The 17,876-nt window shown below is 38.7% G+C and overlaps 1 protein-coding gene across 1 annotated transcript; it reads right to left on the reverse strand.

The window, feature by feature from the left end:
* Positions 1–10,033: 10,033 nt before the first annotated feature.
* LOC130469389 (uncharacterized) lies at positions 10,034–11,375 on the reverse strand. The gene is made up of 2 exons (XM_056838670.1): positions 10,298–11,375; positions 10,034–10,208 (listed from the first exon to the last, which is right to left on the reverse strand). The coding sequence occupies exons 1-2, from the start codon at positions 11,157–11,159 to the stop codon at positions 10,192–10,194; spliced, it is 879 nt and encodes a 292-aa protein (XP_056694648.1). The 5' UTR covers positions 11,160–11,375; the 3' UTR covers positions 10,034–10,191.
* Between the last annotated feature and the right edge of the window lie 6,501 nt (positions 11,376–17,876).

Raw genomic sequence — 17,876 nt, forward strand, 5'->3', positions numbered from 1 at the left:
GATGAATTAATTTTTAAAGGCTATACGGACGCAAGTTTCCAAACCGACAAAGATGATTTCAGATCACAGTCTGGGTTTGTCTTCTGCCTCAACGGAGGAGCAGTAAGCTGGAAAAGTGCTAAGCAAAGCACCATTGCGGATTCTACAACTGAAGCGGAGTACATTGCTGCACATGAAGCAGCAAAGGAAGCTATATGGCTAAGGAAGTTCATAGGTGAACTTGGTGTAGTCCCCTCCATTAAAGGTCCAATAGCCCTGTATTGTGATAATAACGGAGCTATTGCACAGGCAAAGGAGCCTAGACACCACCAGAGAGTCAAGCATGTACTTCGTAGATTTCACCTTCTACGAGAGTTCGTTGAAAGAAAAGAAGTCGAGATAAGCAAAATTGGAACTGATGACAACATATCAGATCCATTGACTAAACCTCTGCCGCAGGCGAAGCACAACTCGCACACTGCAGCTATGGGAATCAAGCATATTGGAGAATGGATTTGATGTCCCTGTTTAATGTTTTAAAGTTTTAGAGTTTAAATCTTTGTAAAACATTATTGGTTAATCATTCACAATAAATGAAAAGAATTCATTTTTCCATTTAATTTGTGGTTTATTAAATGATGAGTCCCTTCAATTTGACGATATATTCAAGATAGACTGTCAGGACCAGTCCTGTGACTAAGAAATGTCTATCAAGTGAACTTGAATGTCAAAGGTTGAAAATGGTCCCTAGTCGGAGTTTTCTATAAAATTGGACGCATAGAAAACGTTAGACGATTAGAATGCAAGATGACTAGTAGTTCTGTTTCTTGAACTATATGGACATGGCAATGTCATAATCATTTGCATAGATACTTACTTTGGGAAGACTAGTATCGGACAAGACCTATGAAACTTTACTGTAAGAGATGAAAATCTTTCATAAGTAAATTTCATTAAAATTATTAGACACTAAATCCTCAATACCTGAGTGATTTGAGATTACTTGTTTGAGAACTGGTTGCTTTGACGTTGACCAACCGTCGCACCGTAAAAGGAGGCTATAAAGGCAACGTTCAGGTAATCACCTATCAAACGAAGTCTAATCTCAAGATCGCAAGATTGGGATTGTCCTCCCATAAATCGGGATGAGATGCTTAAAAGTTGTACAAGGCCACTCGGAGAGCTAGAAACTGTGAAATGCATGGCCGTGCTCGGATGAATCATAGGCTATGATTATCTGTTTATTTGATCAGTTGAACTCTGAAACCGAGAAACACCTCTGGACATAATAAGGATGACAACTCTTACCTTATGTTCAAGAGCAAGCATCGAGCGACAAAGGAATTAGGAAATGCACACTTGTCCCTAAAGACAAGTGGGAGATTGAAGGAAATAATGCCCTTGGTCCAAGTATGCATTCAATGTTAAGTCTAATAAATGCGGTTCAGTATTAATTAACAAGTTAATAATTCAGTGAGATCAAGTGAGCTGAATGCCTAGCTAGAGGCCGCTTCAGTTCAAGTGGAATTAATGATATTAATCCACAGCTTACTCTTGACTGAACCCGTAGGGTCACACAAATAGTATGTAAACGGATCAAGTATTTAACGGCATTAAATACTCCATCTATGGATATTCGGAATCGACGGATCTTGGTTTCAGTGGGAGCTGAGATCGTCACAGGCAAGAAAAGAATACTCCGGAAACGATGATATTGCCGGAAACGGAAATATGGATCGTATCGGAAATATAAATATTATCCAAGTCGTAGATGTTGCCGGAAATGGAAACATGGTACGTATCGGAAAATATTATCGGAAATGGAAATATTGCCGGAATCGGAAATATTGCCGGAAACGGAAATATTGTCAGAATCGGAAATATTATCGGAATCGGAAAATAGTTCCGGAAACGGAAATATTAAATATTTGTTCGAAACGGAAATTAATTCCGGAATCGGAAATATTAAATATTGTTCGTATCGGAAATGAATTCCGGAATCGAGAATTTAATCGGAAGCGCATCGTACGAATTAGCATCGGACGAGGCCTGCCAGACGAAGGCCCAGCACGAAGCCGGGCCATCGCCCAGCACGAAGCCGGGCCATCGCCCAGCAAGCCAAGCGCGACAACCACACGCCAAGCATACGACCAGGCCCAACGCAAAAGTCAGGCCCAGCCGAAGCTTGGGCGCGCACGCGGACAAGGCTGCGACAGTGGGCCTTGCGCTATGCGCTCGGCGTGGGCCGCAAGGCCTGCGTGCGGGCGTGCGGTGCTTGTGCGCCACTCGTGTGTGTTACTCGGAATCCTAAGGCTACCGGGATTCGTAATATGATTAAATCTAATCCTAATAGATAAACTTTGTTTAATTAGAATCCTAGTAGAGTTATAATTAAATAGATTTGTATTCTAATAGGATTATAATTCATTTCTATAAACTCTATAAATAAGTGCCTAGGGTCACATATTTACAACGAGTTTTCAAGTATTCAAAGTGAGTTTTTGAGAGAAAAATTCAGTCACACATTTGCCTAAAAGTGCCGAAAATAATAGTACCTTAAGGGCGATTCTAGTTGGTCAATCTTAAGGCGGATCCGGACGTATTGTGGACTATCTACGGAGGGACGACACTTGGAGTCCTAAAGACTTGTTCTTGTTCGGTTCGGGCGCAGCTAGGGAAGGCACGCAACAAAGAGTATGCATCTAAACTATGCTAAATGATTATGTGTAAATAATATGTATTCCTAGCTTAATGGTTGTGTCCGCATGATTTATGAATTGTCATATGTATCATAACCTAACACTATGTAAAACATATAGTTTAATTTCTATTATGCATCATATAGTAAGTCTTAGAATTAATGAACGTATGGTAAGATACTCGCAGAATTGCAGATATAGTTATTGTTATAGTGATAAACTAGAGAATAATATTGATGGGTGATAATATCATTGAATGGCTTAATCATAACTTGGTTACATCATTGGTTTATATAGGAAAGCATAACATAACTCTATTAGGTTTAGGACTCTATTAGATTCCTAAACTAACACAACTCCAGTTTCCTAAACATATTAGAATCCTAGATATACCATAACTCCAACACTCCCCCGCAACCGTAACGGCAGTAACACGAACGGTACGATTGAAGTGTAAAATCACGACGACCGAAACAATCAATTTGAAGCTGAGACAACAGGTACACTCCTGTTCCTTTGTTGCGGTACACTCCGCAATAATTGGTGAAGAGTTTGGCGATGCTAGGACATGTACGTTGAGCACCAACACAAACGCAGGTACACTCCTGCTTTGGATCTGCGCAAAACCAACGAACATGTACACTCCTTGTCCGATTAATTGAAACTTGCGCACTACGTACATCAACGATTAGTCACACTAGCGCAGCTACACTCCTGCACACGCGATGGCAAGTACACTCTTGCACGCGCAAAAAAAAAAAAACCAACTCTTACAGCAGCAACATCAATCTAGTTTCCTCTCCACTTTATATTTAATGTCAACCAAAACATGATAATTACCCTCAAAGCACAGGCACGTCAATGAGCAAAGCAAACACCATCAACAAAACTAATCGATCACCCCTTTATTAGGTTCTAGATCACGCTTAATTAATATAGGAAAAAAATATTAGAGAGTTACAAATCCAGCCGGTGGGTTTTTAACTCATACCCACCGGGCGGAGACTATTTGCGGAAGCGTAGGATCAATCCAAAATTATGGATAGCTCCGATACCATGATAAATTATAGAGTAATATATTATTTGATTTGTCTCATATTATTCGTGGGCATACGCCTCTATTTATATTACAAACTAGATGTCCTACACTTCGTAGGATTCCTAAGTCCTATAGACTTCTATCTCATATCATATTACATAACTCTATCTCATATGATATTCTATCCTCTACGATAACTACGTTATCCTTAACACCCTCCCGCAATCAGAACGGCAGTTTCACGAACGTTGCGATTGGAAACGTAATATTTTGTGCGTTAGTACCAGATCAATCGGATGAACTGGAACTTCTTCGTCTTCTTTTGAAGTCGATATACACAACTCAGTGATGCCGACTTCAATTAAAAAAAATTGAGTAAGAACACCATTCTTTTCGAACCTGCACCTTTTTTTTTTCCTTTCTTTCTCTTGATGAGAACGTCCTTCTTTTCGAACTCACCAATTATCTCAATATAACGGGAACGCCTTTGGCTTCTCTTGAGCAAAATCATGCTCAATCCGTCATTGGTTTTTCGGAGCAAAACCAAGCTCTCAAATCTTCATTGGTTTTTCCAAGCAAAACCAAACTCAAATCAATACTCGAATAAAACCAAACTCAAATCAATACTCGAATTGGACGCGATTCCAAGTACAAGTCTTTTTTCCAACACCAACCTCATCTTCTACGAATCTCCTAGGCTCTTGATACCATGCTAAATTATAGAGTAATATATTATTTGATTTGTCTCATATTATTCGTGGGCATACGCCTCCATTTATATTACAAACTAGATGTCCTACACTTCGTAGGATTCCTAAGTCCTATAGACTTCTATCTCATATCATATTACATAACTCTATCTCATATGATATTCTATCCTCTAGGATAACTACGATATCCTTAACATATAGTCGTATAGTTACTGTCATAATAATATAGTCACCCTTATTACTAATAACATAGAGTAGATAAAAAGAACATAATGATAACATACTAACTATTAAATACGTATAGTTACTATTATACATGATATAATATCTTTAAATATTAATGATAGTTATATAATAGCAGAGTTGCAGATATAGTTATTGTTATGATCATATAGTTAATGTGATCATAACATAATAACTCTTATTACTAATAACATAGAGGACTGTTAGGTTATGATACATATGACAATTCATAAATCATGCGGAAAAACCATAAATCCAGGAAAGCATATTATATTCACATAATCATTTAGCATAGAATTGATGCATACATGTTGTAGCGTGCCTTCCCTAGCTGCACCCGAACCGAACAAGAACAAGTCTTTAGGACTCCAAATGTCGTCCCTCCGTAGATAGTCCACAGTACGTCCGGATCCGCCTCAAGTTAGACCAACTAGAATCGCCCTTAAGGTTACTAGGAATTTCGGCTATGTGTTTGCAAGTGTATGGCTGATTTTTCTTTCAAAAACTTACCCTTTGAATACTTCAATCGTACCTGCAAATAATGACCCTAGGCCCTTATTTATAGAGGTATGAAAAAGGAACTGGAATCCTATTAGGATACTAATTAGTTAAACTAGAATCCTAGTAGGACTCTAACTAATTAATTTTATCCTTTTAGGATTAGGAATTTAATCATCAAACAAATCCTACACAATTTAGGTTTCGTATGTGAACACAAAATCTACACGAGCATGACCCACGAGCGTGCAGGCCATGCCCGCGCACAGCCCACACGGCCGCTCGGCCCACGCGAGCCGCAAGCCCACGCGAGCAGCAGCACAGCTCGCAGCCCATTGCTGCGCGCGCTGCGCGTGCTGCCATGGCCTGCTGGGCCTGGCCTTGCGCTGGGCCTGGCGTGGCCTTGGCTGTTCGTGTGGCGCGCTTGGCTTGCTGGGCGATGGCCTGGCTTCGTGCTGGGCCCTCGTCCGGCAGGCCTCGTCCGATGCTTATTCGTACGATACGCTTCCGATTAAATTCCCGGTTCCGGAATTCATTTCCGATACGAACAATATTTAATATTTCCGATTCCGGAATTAATTTCCGTTTCGAACAAATATTTAATATTTCCGTTTCCGGAATTATTTTCCGATTCCGATAATATTTCCGATTCTGACAATATTTCCGTTTCCGGCAATATTTCCGATTCCGGCAATATTTCCATTTCCGATAATATTTTCCGATACGTACCATGTTTCCGTTTCCGGCAACATCTACGACTTGGATAATATTTATATTTCCGATACGATCCATATTTCCGTTTCCGGCAATATCATCGTTTCCGGAGTATTCATTTCTTGCTTGTGACGATCTCAGCTCCCACTGAAACCAAGATCCGTCGATTCCGAATATCCATAGATAGAGTATTTAATGCCATTAAATACTTGATCCGTTCACGTACTATTTGTGTGACCCTACGGGTTCAGTCAAGAGTAAGCTGTGGATTAATATCATTAATTCCACTTGAACTGAAGCGGCCTCTAGCTAGGCATTCAGCTCATTTGATCTCACTGAATTATTAACTTGTTAATTAATACTGAACCGCACTTATTAGACTTAACATAGAATGCATACTTGGACCAAGGGAATTATTTCCTTCAGTCTCCCACTTGTCCTTAGGGACAAGTGTGCATTTCCTAATTCCTTTGTCGCTCGATGCTTGCTCTTGAACATAAGGTAAGAGTTGTCATCCTTATTATGTCCAGAGGTGTTTCTTGGTTTCAGAGTTCAATTGATCAAATAAGCAGATAATCATAGCCTATGATTCATCTGAGCACGGCCATGCATTTCACAGTTTCTAGCTCTCTGAGTGGCCTTGTACAACTTTTAAGCATCTCATCCCGATTTATGGGAGGAAAATCCCAATCTTGCGATCTTGAGATTAGACTTCGTTTGATAGGTGATTACCTGAGCGTTGCCTTTATAGCCTCCTTTTACGGTGCGACGGTTGGTCAACGTCAAAGCAACCAGTTCTCAAACAAGTAATCTCAAATCACTCAGGTGTTGAGGATTTAGTGTCTAATAATTTTAATGAAATTTACTTATGAAAGATTTTCATCTCTTACAGTAAAGTTTCATAGGTCTTGTCCGATACTAGTCTTCCCAAAGTAAGTATCTATGCAAATGATTATGACATTGCCATGTCCATATAGTTCAAGAAACAGAACTACTAGTCATCTTGCATTCTAATCGTCTAACGTTTTCTATGCGTCCAATTTTATAGAAAACTCCGACTAGGGACCATTTTCAACCTTTGACATTCAAGTTCACTTGATAGACATTTCTTAGTCACAGGACTGGTCCTGACAGTCTATCTTGAATATATCGTCAAATTGAAGGGACTCATCATTTAATAAACCACAAATTAAATGGAAAAATGAATTCTTTTCATTTATTGTGAATGATTAACCAATAATGCTTTACAAAGATTTAAACTCTAAAGCTTTAAAACATTAAACAGGGACATCAAATCCATTCTCCAATATGCTTGATTCCCATAGCTGCAGTGTGCGAGTTGTGCTTCGCCTGCGGCAGAGGTTTAGTCAATGGATCTGATATGTTGTCATCAGTTCCAATTTTGCTTATCTCGACTTCTTTTCTTTCAACGAACTCTCGTAGAAGGTGAAATCTACGAAGTACATGCTTGACTCTCTGGTGGTGTCTAGGCTCCTTTGCCTGTGCAATAGCTCCGTTATTATCACAATACAGGGCTATTGGACCTTTAATGGAGGGGACTACACCAAGTTCACCTATGAACTTCCTTAGCCATATAGCTTCCTTTGCTGCTTCATGTGCAGCAATGTACTCCGCTTCAGTTGTAGAATCCGCAATGGTGCTTTGCTTAACACTTTTCCAGCTTACTGCTCCTTCGTTGAGGCAGAAGACAAACCCAGACTGTGATCTGAAATCATCTTTGTCGGTTTGGAAACTTGCGTCCGTATAGCCTTTAACAATCAATTCATCATCTCCACCATAGACCAGGAAGTCATCTTTGTGCCTTTTCAGGTACTTCAGAATATTCTTGGCAGCAGTCCAATGCGCCTCTCCTGGGTCTGACTGGTATCTGCTCGTAGCACTGAGTGCGTACGCGACATCCGGGCGTGTACATATCATAGCATACATTATTGAACCAATCAATGATGCATATGGAAATCAATTCATTCGTCTACGCTCATCAAGTGTTTTTGGGCACTGAGTCTTGCTTAGAGTTATTCCATGAGACATGGGTAGGTAGCCTCGCTTGGAGTCTGCCATCTTGAACCTATCAAGCACCTTATTGATATAAGTGCTTTGACTAAGTCCAATCATCTTTTTAGATCTATCTCTGTAAATCTTGATGCCCAATATGTACTGTGCTTCTCCTAGATCCTTCATCGAAAAACATTTCCCAAGCCAAATCTTGACAGAGTTCAACATAGGAATGTCATTTCCGATAAGTAATATGTCGTCGACATATAATACTAGGAAAGCAATTTTGCTCCCACTGACCTTCTTGTGTACACAAGATTCGTCTGCGTTCTTGATGAAACCAAAGTCACTGAATGCTTCATCAAAACGTATATTCCAGCTCCTGGATGCCTGCTTCAATCCGTAGATTGATTTCTTTAGCTTGCATACCTTTTTAGCATTCTTTGGATCCTCAAAACCTTCAGGCTGTGTCATAAACACAATTTCTGTTAAAATGCCGTTTAAGAAAGCAGTTTTGACATCCATCTTCCATATTTCGTAATCGTAATATGCAGTGATTGCTAACATTATCCGAATAGACTTTAGCATTGCAACTGGTGAAAAGGTTTCATCGTAATCCACGCCGTGGACTTGCCTGTAACCTTTTGCAACCAATCTAGCTTTGAAAACTTCAAGTTTCCCATCCTTGTCCTTTTTCAGTTTGAAAACCCATTTGCTTCCAATGGCTTTGTAGCCATCTGGCAAATCGACCAAATCCCATACTTGGTTTTCAGACATGGAGTCTAATTCAGATTGCATGGCTTCTTGCCGTTGCTTGGAGCTAGGGCTCGTCATAGCTTGTTTGTAAGTCGCAGGTTCATCACTTTCAAGTAATAGAACGTCATAGCTCTCGTTCGTCAAAATACCTAAGTACCTTTCCGGTTGAGATCTATATCTTTGCGATCTACGCGGGGTAACATTTCTAGATTGACCATGATTCTCACCAGATTCTTCTAAAGATCTCTGAGTTTCATCCTGAATGTCATCTTGAGCATTCTCTAGAGTTTGTTGTTCGACTCGAATTTCTTCGAGGTCTACTTTTCTCCCACTTGTCATTTTGGAAATGTGATCTTTCTCCAAAAAGACACCATCTCGAGCAACAAACACCTTGTTCTCAGATGTATTGTAGAAGTAATACCCCTTTGTTTCCTTTGGATAGCCCACAAGGATACATTTGTCAGATTTTGGATGAAGTTTGTCTGAAATTAACCGTTTGACGTATACTTCACATCCCCATATCTTAAGAAAAGTCACTTTTGGAGGCTTTCCAAACCATAACTCATATGGAGTCTTTTCGACAGCTTTAGACGGAGCTCTATTTATAGTGAGTGAGCTGTATTTAGTGCATGTCCCCAAAATTTTAATGGAAGTTCGGCCTGACCCATCATTGACCTGACCATGTCTAGCAAGGTTCTGTTCCTCCATTCCGACACACTGTTCCATTGTGGTGTTGCAGGAGGAGTCAATTCTGATAGAATTCCACATTCTTTCAGATGGTCATCAAATTCATAGCTCAGATATTCACCGCCTCTGTCAGACCGCAGTGCCTTAATCTTCTTGCCTAATTGATTCTCTACTTCACTCTGAAATTCCTTGAATTCGTCAAAGGATTCAGACTTATGCTTCATTAGGTAGACATAACCATATCTACTGAAGTCATCAGTGAAAGTGATAAAGTAGCTGAAACCACCTCTAGCATTTGTACTCATTGGTCCACATACATCTGTATGGATTAAACCCAATAGTTCATTTGCTCTTTCTCCAACTTTAGAGAAAGGTTGCTTTGTCATTTTGCCAAGTAAACATGATTCACATTTACCATAATCCTCTAAGTCAAATGGTTCAAGAATTCCTTCCTTTTGAAGTCTTTCTAAGCGTTTCAAGTTTATATGGCCTAATCGACAATGCCACAGATAGGTGAGATCTGAATCATCCTTTTTGGCCTTTTTGGTATTTATGTTATAAACTTGTTTGTCGTGATCTAATAAATAAAGTCCATTGACTAATCTAGCAGATCCATAAAACATCTCTTTAAAATAAAACGAACAACTATTGTCTTTTATTAAAAAGGAAAATCCCTTAGCAATCTAAGCAAGAAACTGAAATGATGTTTTTAGTAAGACTTGGAACATGGAAACATTCTTCCAGTTCCAAAACTAGCCCGGAGGGAAACGACAAATAATAAGTTCCTACAGCTAATGCAGCAATCCGTGCTCCATTTCCCACTCGTAGGTCGACTTCTCCCTTGCTTAACTTTCTACTTCTTCTTAGTCCCTGTGGATTGGAACATAAGTGTGAGCCACAACCTGTATCTAATACCCAAGAAGTTGAATTAGCAAGTATACAGTCTAGAACGAAAATACCTGAAGATGGAACGACTGTTCCGTTCTTCTGATCTTCCTTTAGCTTTGGACATTCTCTTTTGTAATGGCCTATTCCATCACAATAAAGACAGCTTGATGTGGACTTGTCCTGCTTTGATTTAGCATTGCCCTTGGACTTTCCACTTTTCTTGAACGGTCTCCTTCTAGCCTTGAGTAAATCTTTGGCTTCACAGTCCAGTATTATTTCAGCCTTTCTGACAAGGTGAACAAATTCTGCAACTGTTTCTTCTCTTGGTTCACTTAGGTATAGTTGCTTGAAGCGACCAAACCCACTGTGTAGTGAATTGAGCAAGATAGAGACTTCCATCCTTTCGCTTATTGGTGTTCCTAGTAGACTTAGGCGATCAAAGTATGAACGCATAAGATCCACATGGAACCTCAGTGGGACGCCTACCCTCTGTTTAGTGCGAAGGAGCTGAACATGTATTTCTTGGACTTCCATCCTATAACACCTGTTGGGAGAACTAACCTTTAGACCAGACATTGATTCAATCAACTCATGGACGTTCAGGTCCCTGTCCTCCGTGCTTCCACGACAGATATCCCTCAGATTCTTGATGAGCGTAAAAGGTTCATAGGCTACAAACCTTCTAGCCCAATCATCAGGGATATTGTTCAGCATGAGACTCATAACCTTTTTGAGATCCGCATCCCAGGCGAAAAATCTCTCAGGGGTCATGTCTCTGGCATAGTAGCTTGGCATGGGATGTGATAGTACATACTCAAGTCCATTGAGTCTGACTATTTCAACTAGCTTAGCTTCCCATTCAAGAAAATTTGCCAGGTTCAGCTTGACCATAAGCTCAGAACCCATGATGATGTTTTGATTGTTGTTTGCCATAGTTAAAACTACAATTGAAAAGAATAAACAAGTAAATAACCATTCACAGTTTCTCTTAATAAACTTTAAATTCTAGCATACATGCATAATTCAATGTTCATTAAGCATTTTATTCAAGTTATGTGTTCCGGCAGGTGTGAATAAAATGATTCCAAGATCCTAAAATCATTGAAGAACTAAGCACAGTTTGTCGGCTTAATCCTAAAACACCTTAGGTAAGCAAAAGCCTTTTGCTAATAGTCTAGAAACTATTCTTGGTTGATAGGTACGTCTAAGAACTTATTAGGTAAACCTATCGATTTTGCCACGACATAAAAGGACTCCTTACTTATATCGTTGAGTTTCACCAAAACTAACATGTACTCACAATTATTTGTGTACCTTGCCCCTTTAGGACCAATAAGTAACACCTCGCTGAGCGAAAACTATTACTAGATTGATGTAAAGGATATCCAAGCAAGTGTATATTTTGGCATGACACCTTTTAACTCAATTTTTAAATTTGGAACTTAAGGCTCTTACTATGTTGGTTAGATTTTAAGTGAACTAAAATCCTTAATTATGCAACATAATCAAGCTTTGATCTCATGCATTTTAAGACATATTTAAAAGCAATGAATAACTTAAAACATGCATAAGATAAATGTGATCTAGTATGGCCCGACTTCATCTTGAAGCTTTAACTTCAAAGTTCGTCTTGAAAATCTCCGTGGGAGGCACCATTTTCTTCAAATAGAATAAGCTATAATTAAAACTAATTACAACTATTTGATGGTACGCAGACCATATTTGAATTGAAAAATAACTTTGGTACTTTAGACCAATTACATTCAAATTAATGGTACGCAGACCATATTTGAATTGAAAAATAACTTTGGTACTTTAGACCAATTACATTCAAATTAATGGTACGCAGACCATATTTTCTATCCAATTTGGGCCATACTAGTCACTTCATAACCTGCAAAACAGTACATATACAATATATACCATTCACCCATTCATTATCATGAATGGCCCACATAGCTGGTTAGTAAAACACATTATGCATCACATAAACATTTGCAACAATTAATCAAGGGCACCAATAATCTACAAATTATTCAGTCCTTATTAATTCTAATCAAGTTGTTTTAACCTTAAGGATTTGTAGACCTAATCAAGAGTATATGACTAAAAAGGGCTCCCACTTAAACCAATAAATTCATATGCTTTACTAATTTTAAACATAAAAATGTATTTCTAGTCTAACCGGAAACATACAGATTTAATTAAAATTTAAAGCTCATATAAATTTATAATTGAATCCATAAATTTAATTTAATTTCAGTCGTATTTAAATTAATTCATGATTTTAATTTTAGTAAAATAATTAGAATAAATAAAATTTATTATAATTACAATATTCAAAATTAAAATCCAAGAAAATAATTTAAATTATTAATTTTAAAATTAATTAAAATTACGTAAACTGAAAATTTCAAATTAAAATTTCAAAACGATCTAATCGCAACGCAACAACCCTACGCAACGCACGCCCATGGGCCACACGCACACAGCCATCGCTGGCCATGTGCGCGCAGCCCATGCGCTGCGTCGCATCGCTACTGCTCCGCATCACAAGGCGCACGCCAGCCCTCGTCGCAACAAGCATGCTGCTGACCATCGCTGGGCGCAGCGCTCGTCGCACGTCGCAACGAGCACGCTGCTCGCCATCGCTGGGCGCAGCGCTCGTCGCACGTTGCAACAAGCACGCCGCACGCCATCGCTGGGCGCAGCGCTCGTCACACGTCGCAACAAGCACGCTGCACGCCATCGCTGGGCGCAGCGCTCGTCGCACGTCGCTTGCGCTCGCTGCGCGCGAGGTTCCGCACGCTTGCGCGAGGCAGTACGCGCTGTGGCGCAGCACGCTTGCTGCCCACACGCGACTGCTCGTGCCTTGCTCTCGCCCTTGCCCATGCGCTTTTCCATTGCTTTGTGCGTGCAAGTTATATGAGCGAATCGCATAAAAATTAAAAATTTATATTCAAATTTAATGACAAATTAATAAATAATATTAATTTCATAATTTTAGGGCGAAAAATCGAAAATTTATTATTTAATTGATTTCCGATTAACATGGATTCAAGTCTAGGTCATAAAAATTTAAAATTTAACATAAATTTACAATTTTTATGGTGGTTTTTAATCATAGGTATCTAATTAAATTATAACTAATTATGAAAATCAAATTAATTCTAAATTATTCCAATTTTCAACAAATTAATCATAATTACAAATTAGATTGCATAATTAACAAGGCTAGGCATTCAAACTTGTTAAACATATACAGTAGGTCAATCAAAAATTCAAGATTTATCAACAAGAATCGCAAATATTTAATTTAACATCTTAAATTTACGAAATTTTGCATTCGAAAAACTAAAACCTCCGAAAAGTCATAGTTAGGCTTCGAATTTGAGAATTCTGGGTTCGGCCGAAAAGTACCATTTTTGTCAAAATTTTAGAATGCCTTTTACATGCGGAATTGACACAAAAATCACTCGATTTGGATGAGTAACGAAGAAACTGCCGAAAAACTGCGTACGTATAATTAAATAAACGCAATTTGCAATTAATTAACAATTACGAAAATTAATCACCCCTTTTAATTCTTGCAAATTTGTAATATTTAACCATGTTCATGCAATTTAGATTATGAAAATAATAAGAGGCTCGTGATACCACTGTTAGGTTATGATACATATGACAATTCATAAATCATGCGGAAAAACCATAAAGCCAGGAAAGCATATTATATTCACATAATCATTTAGCATAGAATTGATGCATACATGTTGTAGCGTGCCTTCCCTAGCTGCACCCGAACCGAACAAGAACAAGTCTTTAGGACTCCAAATGTCGTCCCTCCGTAGATAGTCCACAGTACGTCCGGATCCGCCTCAAGTTAGACCAACTAGAATCGCCCTTAAGGTTACTAGGAATTTCGGCTATGTGTTTGCAAGTGTATGGCTGATTTTTCTTTCAAAAACTTACCCTTTGAATACTTCAATCGTACCTGCAAATAATGACCCTAGGCCCTTATTTATAGAGGTATGAAAAAGGAACTGGAATCCTATTAGGATACTAATTAGTTAAACTAGAATCCTAGTAGGACTCTAACTAATTAATTTTATCCTTTTAGGATTAGGAATTTAATCATCAAACAAATCCTACACAATTTAGGTTTCGTATGTGAACACAAAATCTACACGAGCATGACCCACGAGCGTGCAGGCCATGCCCGCGCACAGCCCACACGGCCGCTCGGCCCACGCGAGCCGCAAGCCCACGCGAGCAGCAGCACAGCTCGCAGCCCATTGCTGCACGCGCTGCGCGTGCTGCCATGGCCTGCTGGGCCTGGCCTTGCGCTGGGCCTGGCGTGGCCTTGGCTGTTCGTGTGGCGCGCTTGGCTTGCTGGGCGATGGCCTGGCTTCGTGCTGGGCCCTCGTCCAGCAGGCCTCGTCCGATGCTTATTCGTACGATACGCTTCCGATTAAATTCCCGGTTCCGGAATTCAATTCCGATACGAACAATATTTAATATTTCCGATTCCGGAATTAATTTCCGTTTCGAACAAATATTTAATATTTCCGTTTCCGGAATTATTTTCCGATTCCGATAATATTTCCGATTCTGACAATATTTCCGTTTCCGGCAATATTTCCGATTCCGGCAATATCTCCATTTCCGATAATATTTTCCGATACGTACCATGTTTCCGTTTCCGGCAACATCTACCACTTGGATAATATTTATATTTCCGATACGATCCATATTTCCGTTTCCGGCAATATCATCGTTTCCGGAGTATTCATTTCTTGCTTGTGACGATCTCAGCTCCCACTGAAACCAAGATCCGTCGATTCCGAATATCCATAGATAGAGTATTTAATTCCATTAAATACTTGATCCGTTTACGTACTATTTGTGTGACCCTACGGGTTCAGTCAAGAGTAAGCTGTGGATTAATATCATTAATTCCACTTGAACTGAAGCGGCCTCTAGCTAGGCATTCAGCTCATTTGATCTCACTGAATTATTAACTTGTTAATTAATACTGAACCGCACTTATTAGACTTAACATAGAATGCATACTTGGACCAAGGGCATTATTTCCTTCAAGGACAACAAAGAACATAAAAAGAAAATTATAATATACATAATAACTATACCAAACATGTAGTTACTATTACACAAGATATAGTACCTGTACATATTATTGATGGTCATTTAGTCACAGAGTTGCAGACAAAGTTGGCGTGACAATAATATAGTAACTCTATCCATAATATAATGACTCTATCACTAAAAATATAGAACTACATCAATAACATGCACATAACATAATAAACTAACATAAAAACTATTTCAAACATATACTATTTCAAACATATACTCCGCAGTACCTATTTCAAACATATAGTAATTTAGCAATTGAGGAAATTGTAGGCTGAATCCTTTCTCCAAATTCTTGCAAGCATCTATTTGTAGAAGAGCACAAACCTTTTGGATTATAGTCGCATAATCATGAAATTTATAGTCAAATATAGTCGATAAATTATTATAACATACAATAAGCAAATGTTTTAGTTAAAATCGCATAGAAACTCTAAAAATTACATAGTACCTATTTAAACCATAAAGTTACTTTATAACTCATATACTCCCCCCGTCCCATATTACTTGTTACACTTTCCTTTTTCGTCAATCCCATATTATTTGTTACATTTCAAAATTTGGGATGACCCTACAATTATTATATTGTCTCTCTCTTCCCACTAATAATTTTTTGTCCTCACACCCTCTTTCATTCAATTAGAAAATACCCCACTAACTTCTATCACATCTACTTTTTCAATAAAATAACAATTGATAACCAAAAAATCCACTTATCACCAAAAACTTTGTGCAAAGGTAAGTGTAACGAGTAATTTGGGACGGAGAGAGTAGTTACTATTTAAAATCGTGAAGTCACTTATCGAATTCGCGAAGTGAAAACAATATTTCGGCAAAACACAAACGTTAATTTCTCCAAAACAAAAAATATACTCCCTCCGTCCCTTAATACTCGCACCGTTTTGACTGGACACGCTTGTCAATGCACAACTTTGACCACCAATATCTTTAACTACATAATATAAAAACTTATAAAATATTAATATTTTGAAAATATATATTAAGATGAAGCCAACAATATATTATATACTAACATTTGTTTTCATATATTATGAATAAAATAGGGTCAAAATGAATTATGTGAATAGTGCAAAAAGTCAAAACGGTGCGAGTATTAAGGGACAGAGAGAGTAGTCAATTTTAAATAAAAGTAGACTTAAAATACTTTAAAAAATAAGGAACCGAGATGTGATCTCACAAATTTCTTGCGATGATTTGTAGACAAGCGCAAATTCTTCGATTCGATTTCGGTAACGACGAACCTCCTTCTTGATCTATTACTTCCTCCATTTTTTCCTCATATAATACATCCAATTATGAGAATTATAAGATAATTACGAAGAAAATCGAACAAAATTGAACAAACCCTAGAAATTTGGGCAAAAATATGAAAATCATAGAGAGAAAATAAAGAGAGAGAAATGAACAGAATGCAGATCTAAAATTTTGAAAAAATAAAAAAAAATAAAAACGTATTCCCTCCGTCCCAGATTAGTTGTTACACTTTCCTTTGTCGTCCGTCTCAAATTAGTTTTTACACTTCTAAATAGGAATGACCCTACAATTATTATATTGTCTCTCTTTACCCACTAATATTTTTTGTCCCCAAACCCTCTCTCATTCAATTAAAAAAAAATACCCCACTAACTCCTGTCACATCTACCTTTTCAATAAAATAACAATTGATAACCAAGCAACCACTTATCACCTAAAACTTTGTGCAAAGGTAAGTGTAACAACTAATCTGGGACGGAGGGAGTACATAAATTACTGACTTGAGCGCCGGAGGCTCCGCCTCGAGGACCCCCCTTGGCCCGGAGTTCATCTTGTGGCACCGTACGTGGTCGGATATCAAGACACTAAGGACGCTCATACCATCGTTTCAACCCCGAAACAAGTTGTATGCACCACGATTGGTATGTTAACTATCTTGTCTCAGAAAGTGAAACATACAAGCTAAGGCAGACATATGGAGTAGCTGAATACTGATGCAGATCGAAAATGCAGAACTACAACATTGTTTTGGCCAGTCTTGCTCTATGAAGCACGGGTACGGGTCCTGGGTGCCGTTTCCCGTACCGGGTACGGGTACGGTACGGGTACGGCCAGGATTCGTACCCAGAACGACTCCAAATGGCACGTGGGTGACTTTTGGGGACGGCTGGGTACGTTTCCGGGGACGGGCTGGGTACGTTTTTTAAGAGGAAGGCACGTACCCATGACATCTTTGAGGCCCAAATTCATATTTTAGGGTTTCTTTTCCAAATTCAAACAATTTCTCTCTCACCTGTTAACTCGGATTCGCCCGAGATAGACGGTATAGGTTACGAATTGGACGAAATTTTCAGATTCTTTTTAAATTTTCGTGGGGTATGAAACACCAGATCTGGTTTGGTGTCCTCCATGGATGCTTGATGAAGAAACTAGGAAGGAAGAGAAATAAAAAGTAAAAAAAGTTTTCGGTTCAAAACTTTGATGTACCAGTGATAACAACAATTG

Source organism: Spinacia oleracea, chromosome 3 (assembly GCF_020520425.1).
Source record: "Spinacia oleracea cultivar Varoflay chromosome 3, BTI_SOV_V1, whole genome shotgun sequence".
In the NCBI taxonomy this organism is placed as follows: domain Eukaryota; kingdom Viridiplantae; phylum Streptophyta; class Magnoliopsida; order Caryophyllales; family Amaranthaceae; genus Spinacia; species Spinacia oleracea.

Bases quoted from the DNA above. Each gene is read 5' to 3' on its own strand.
- LOC130469389 (XM_056838670.1), bottom strand. From the start codon at position 11,159: ATGGCAAACAACAATCAAAACATCATCATGGGTTCTGAGCTTATGGTC.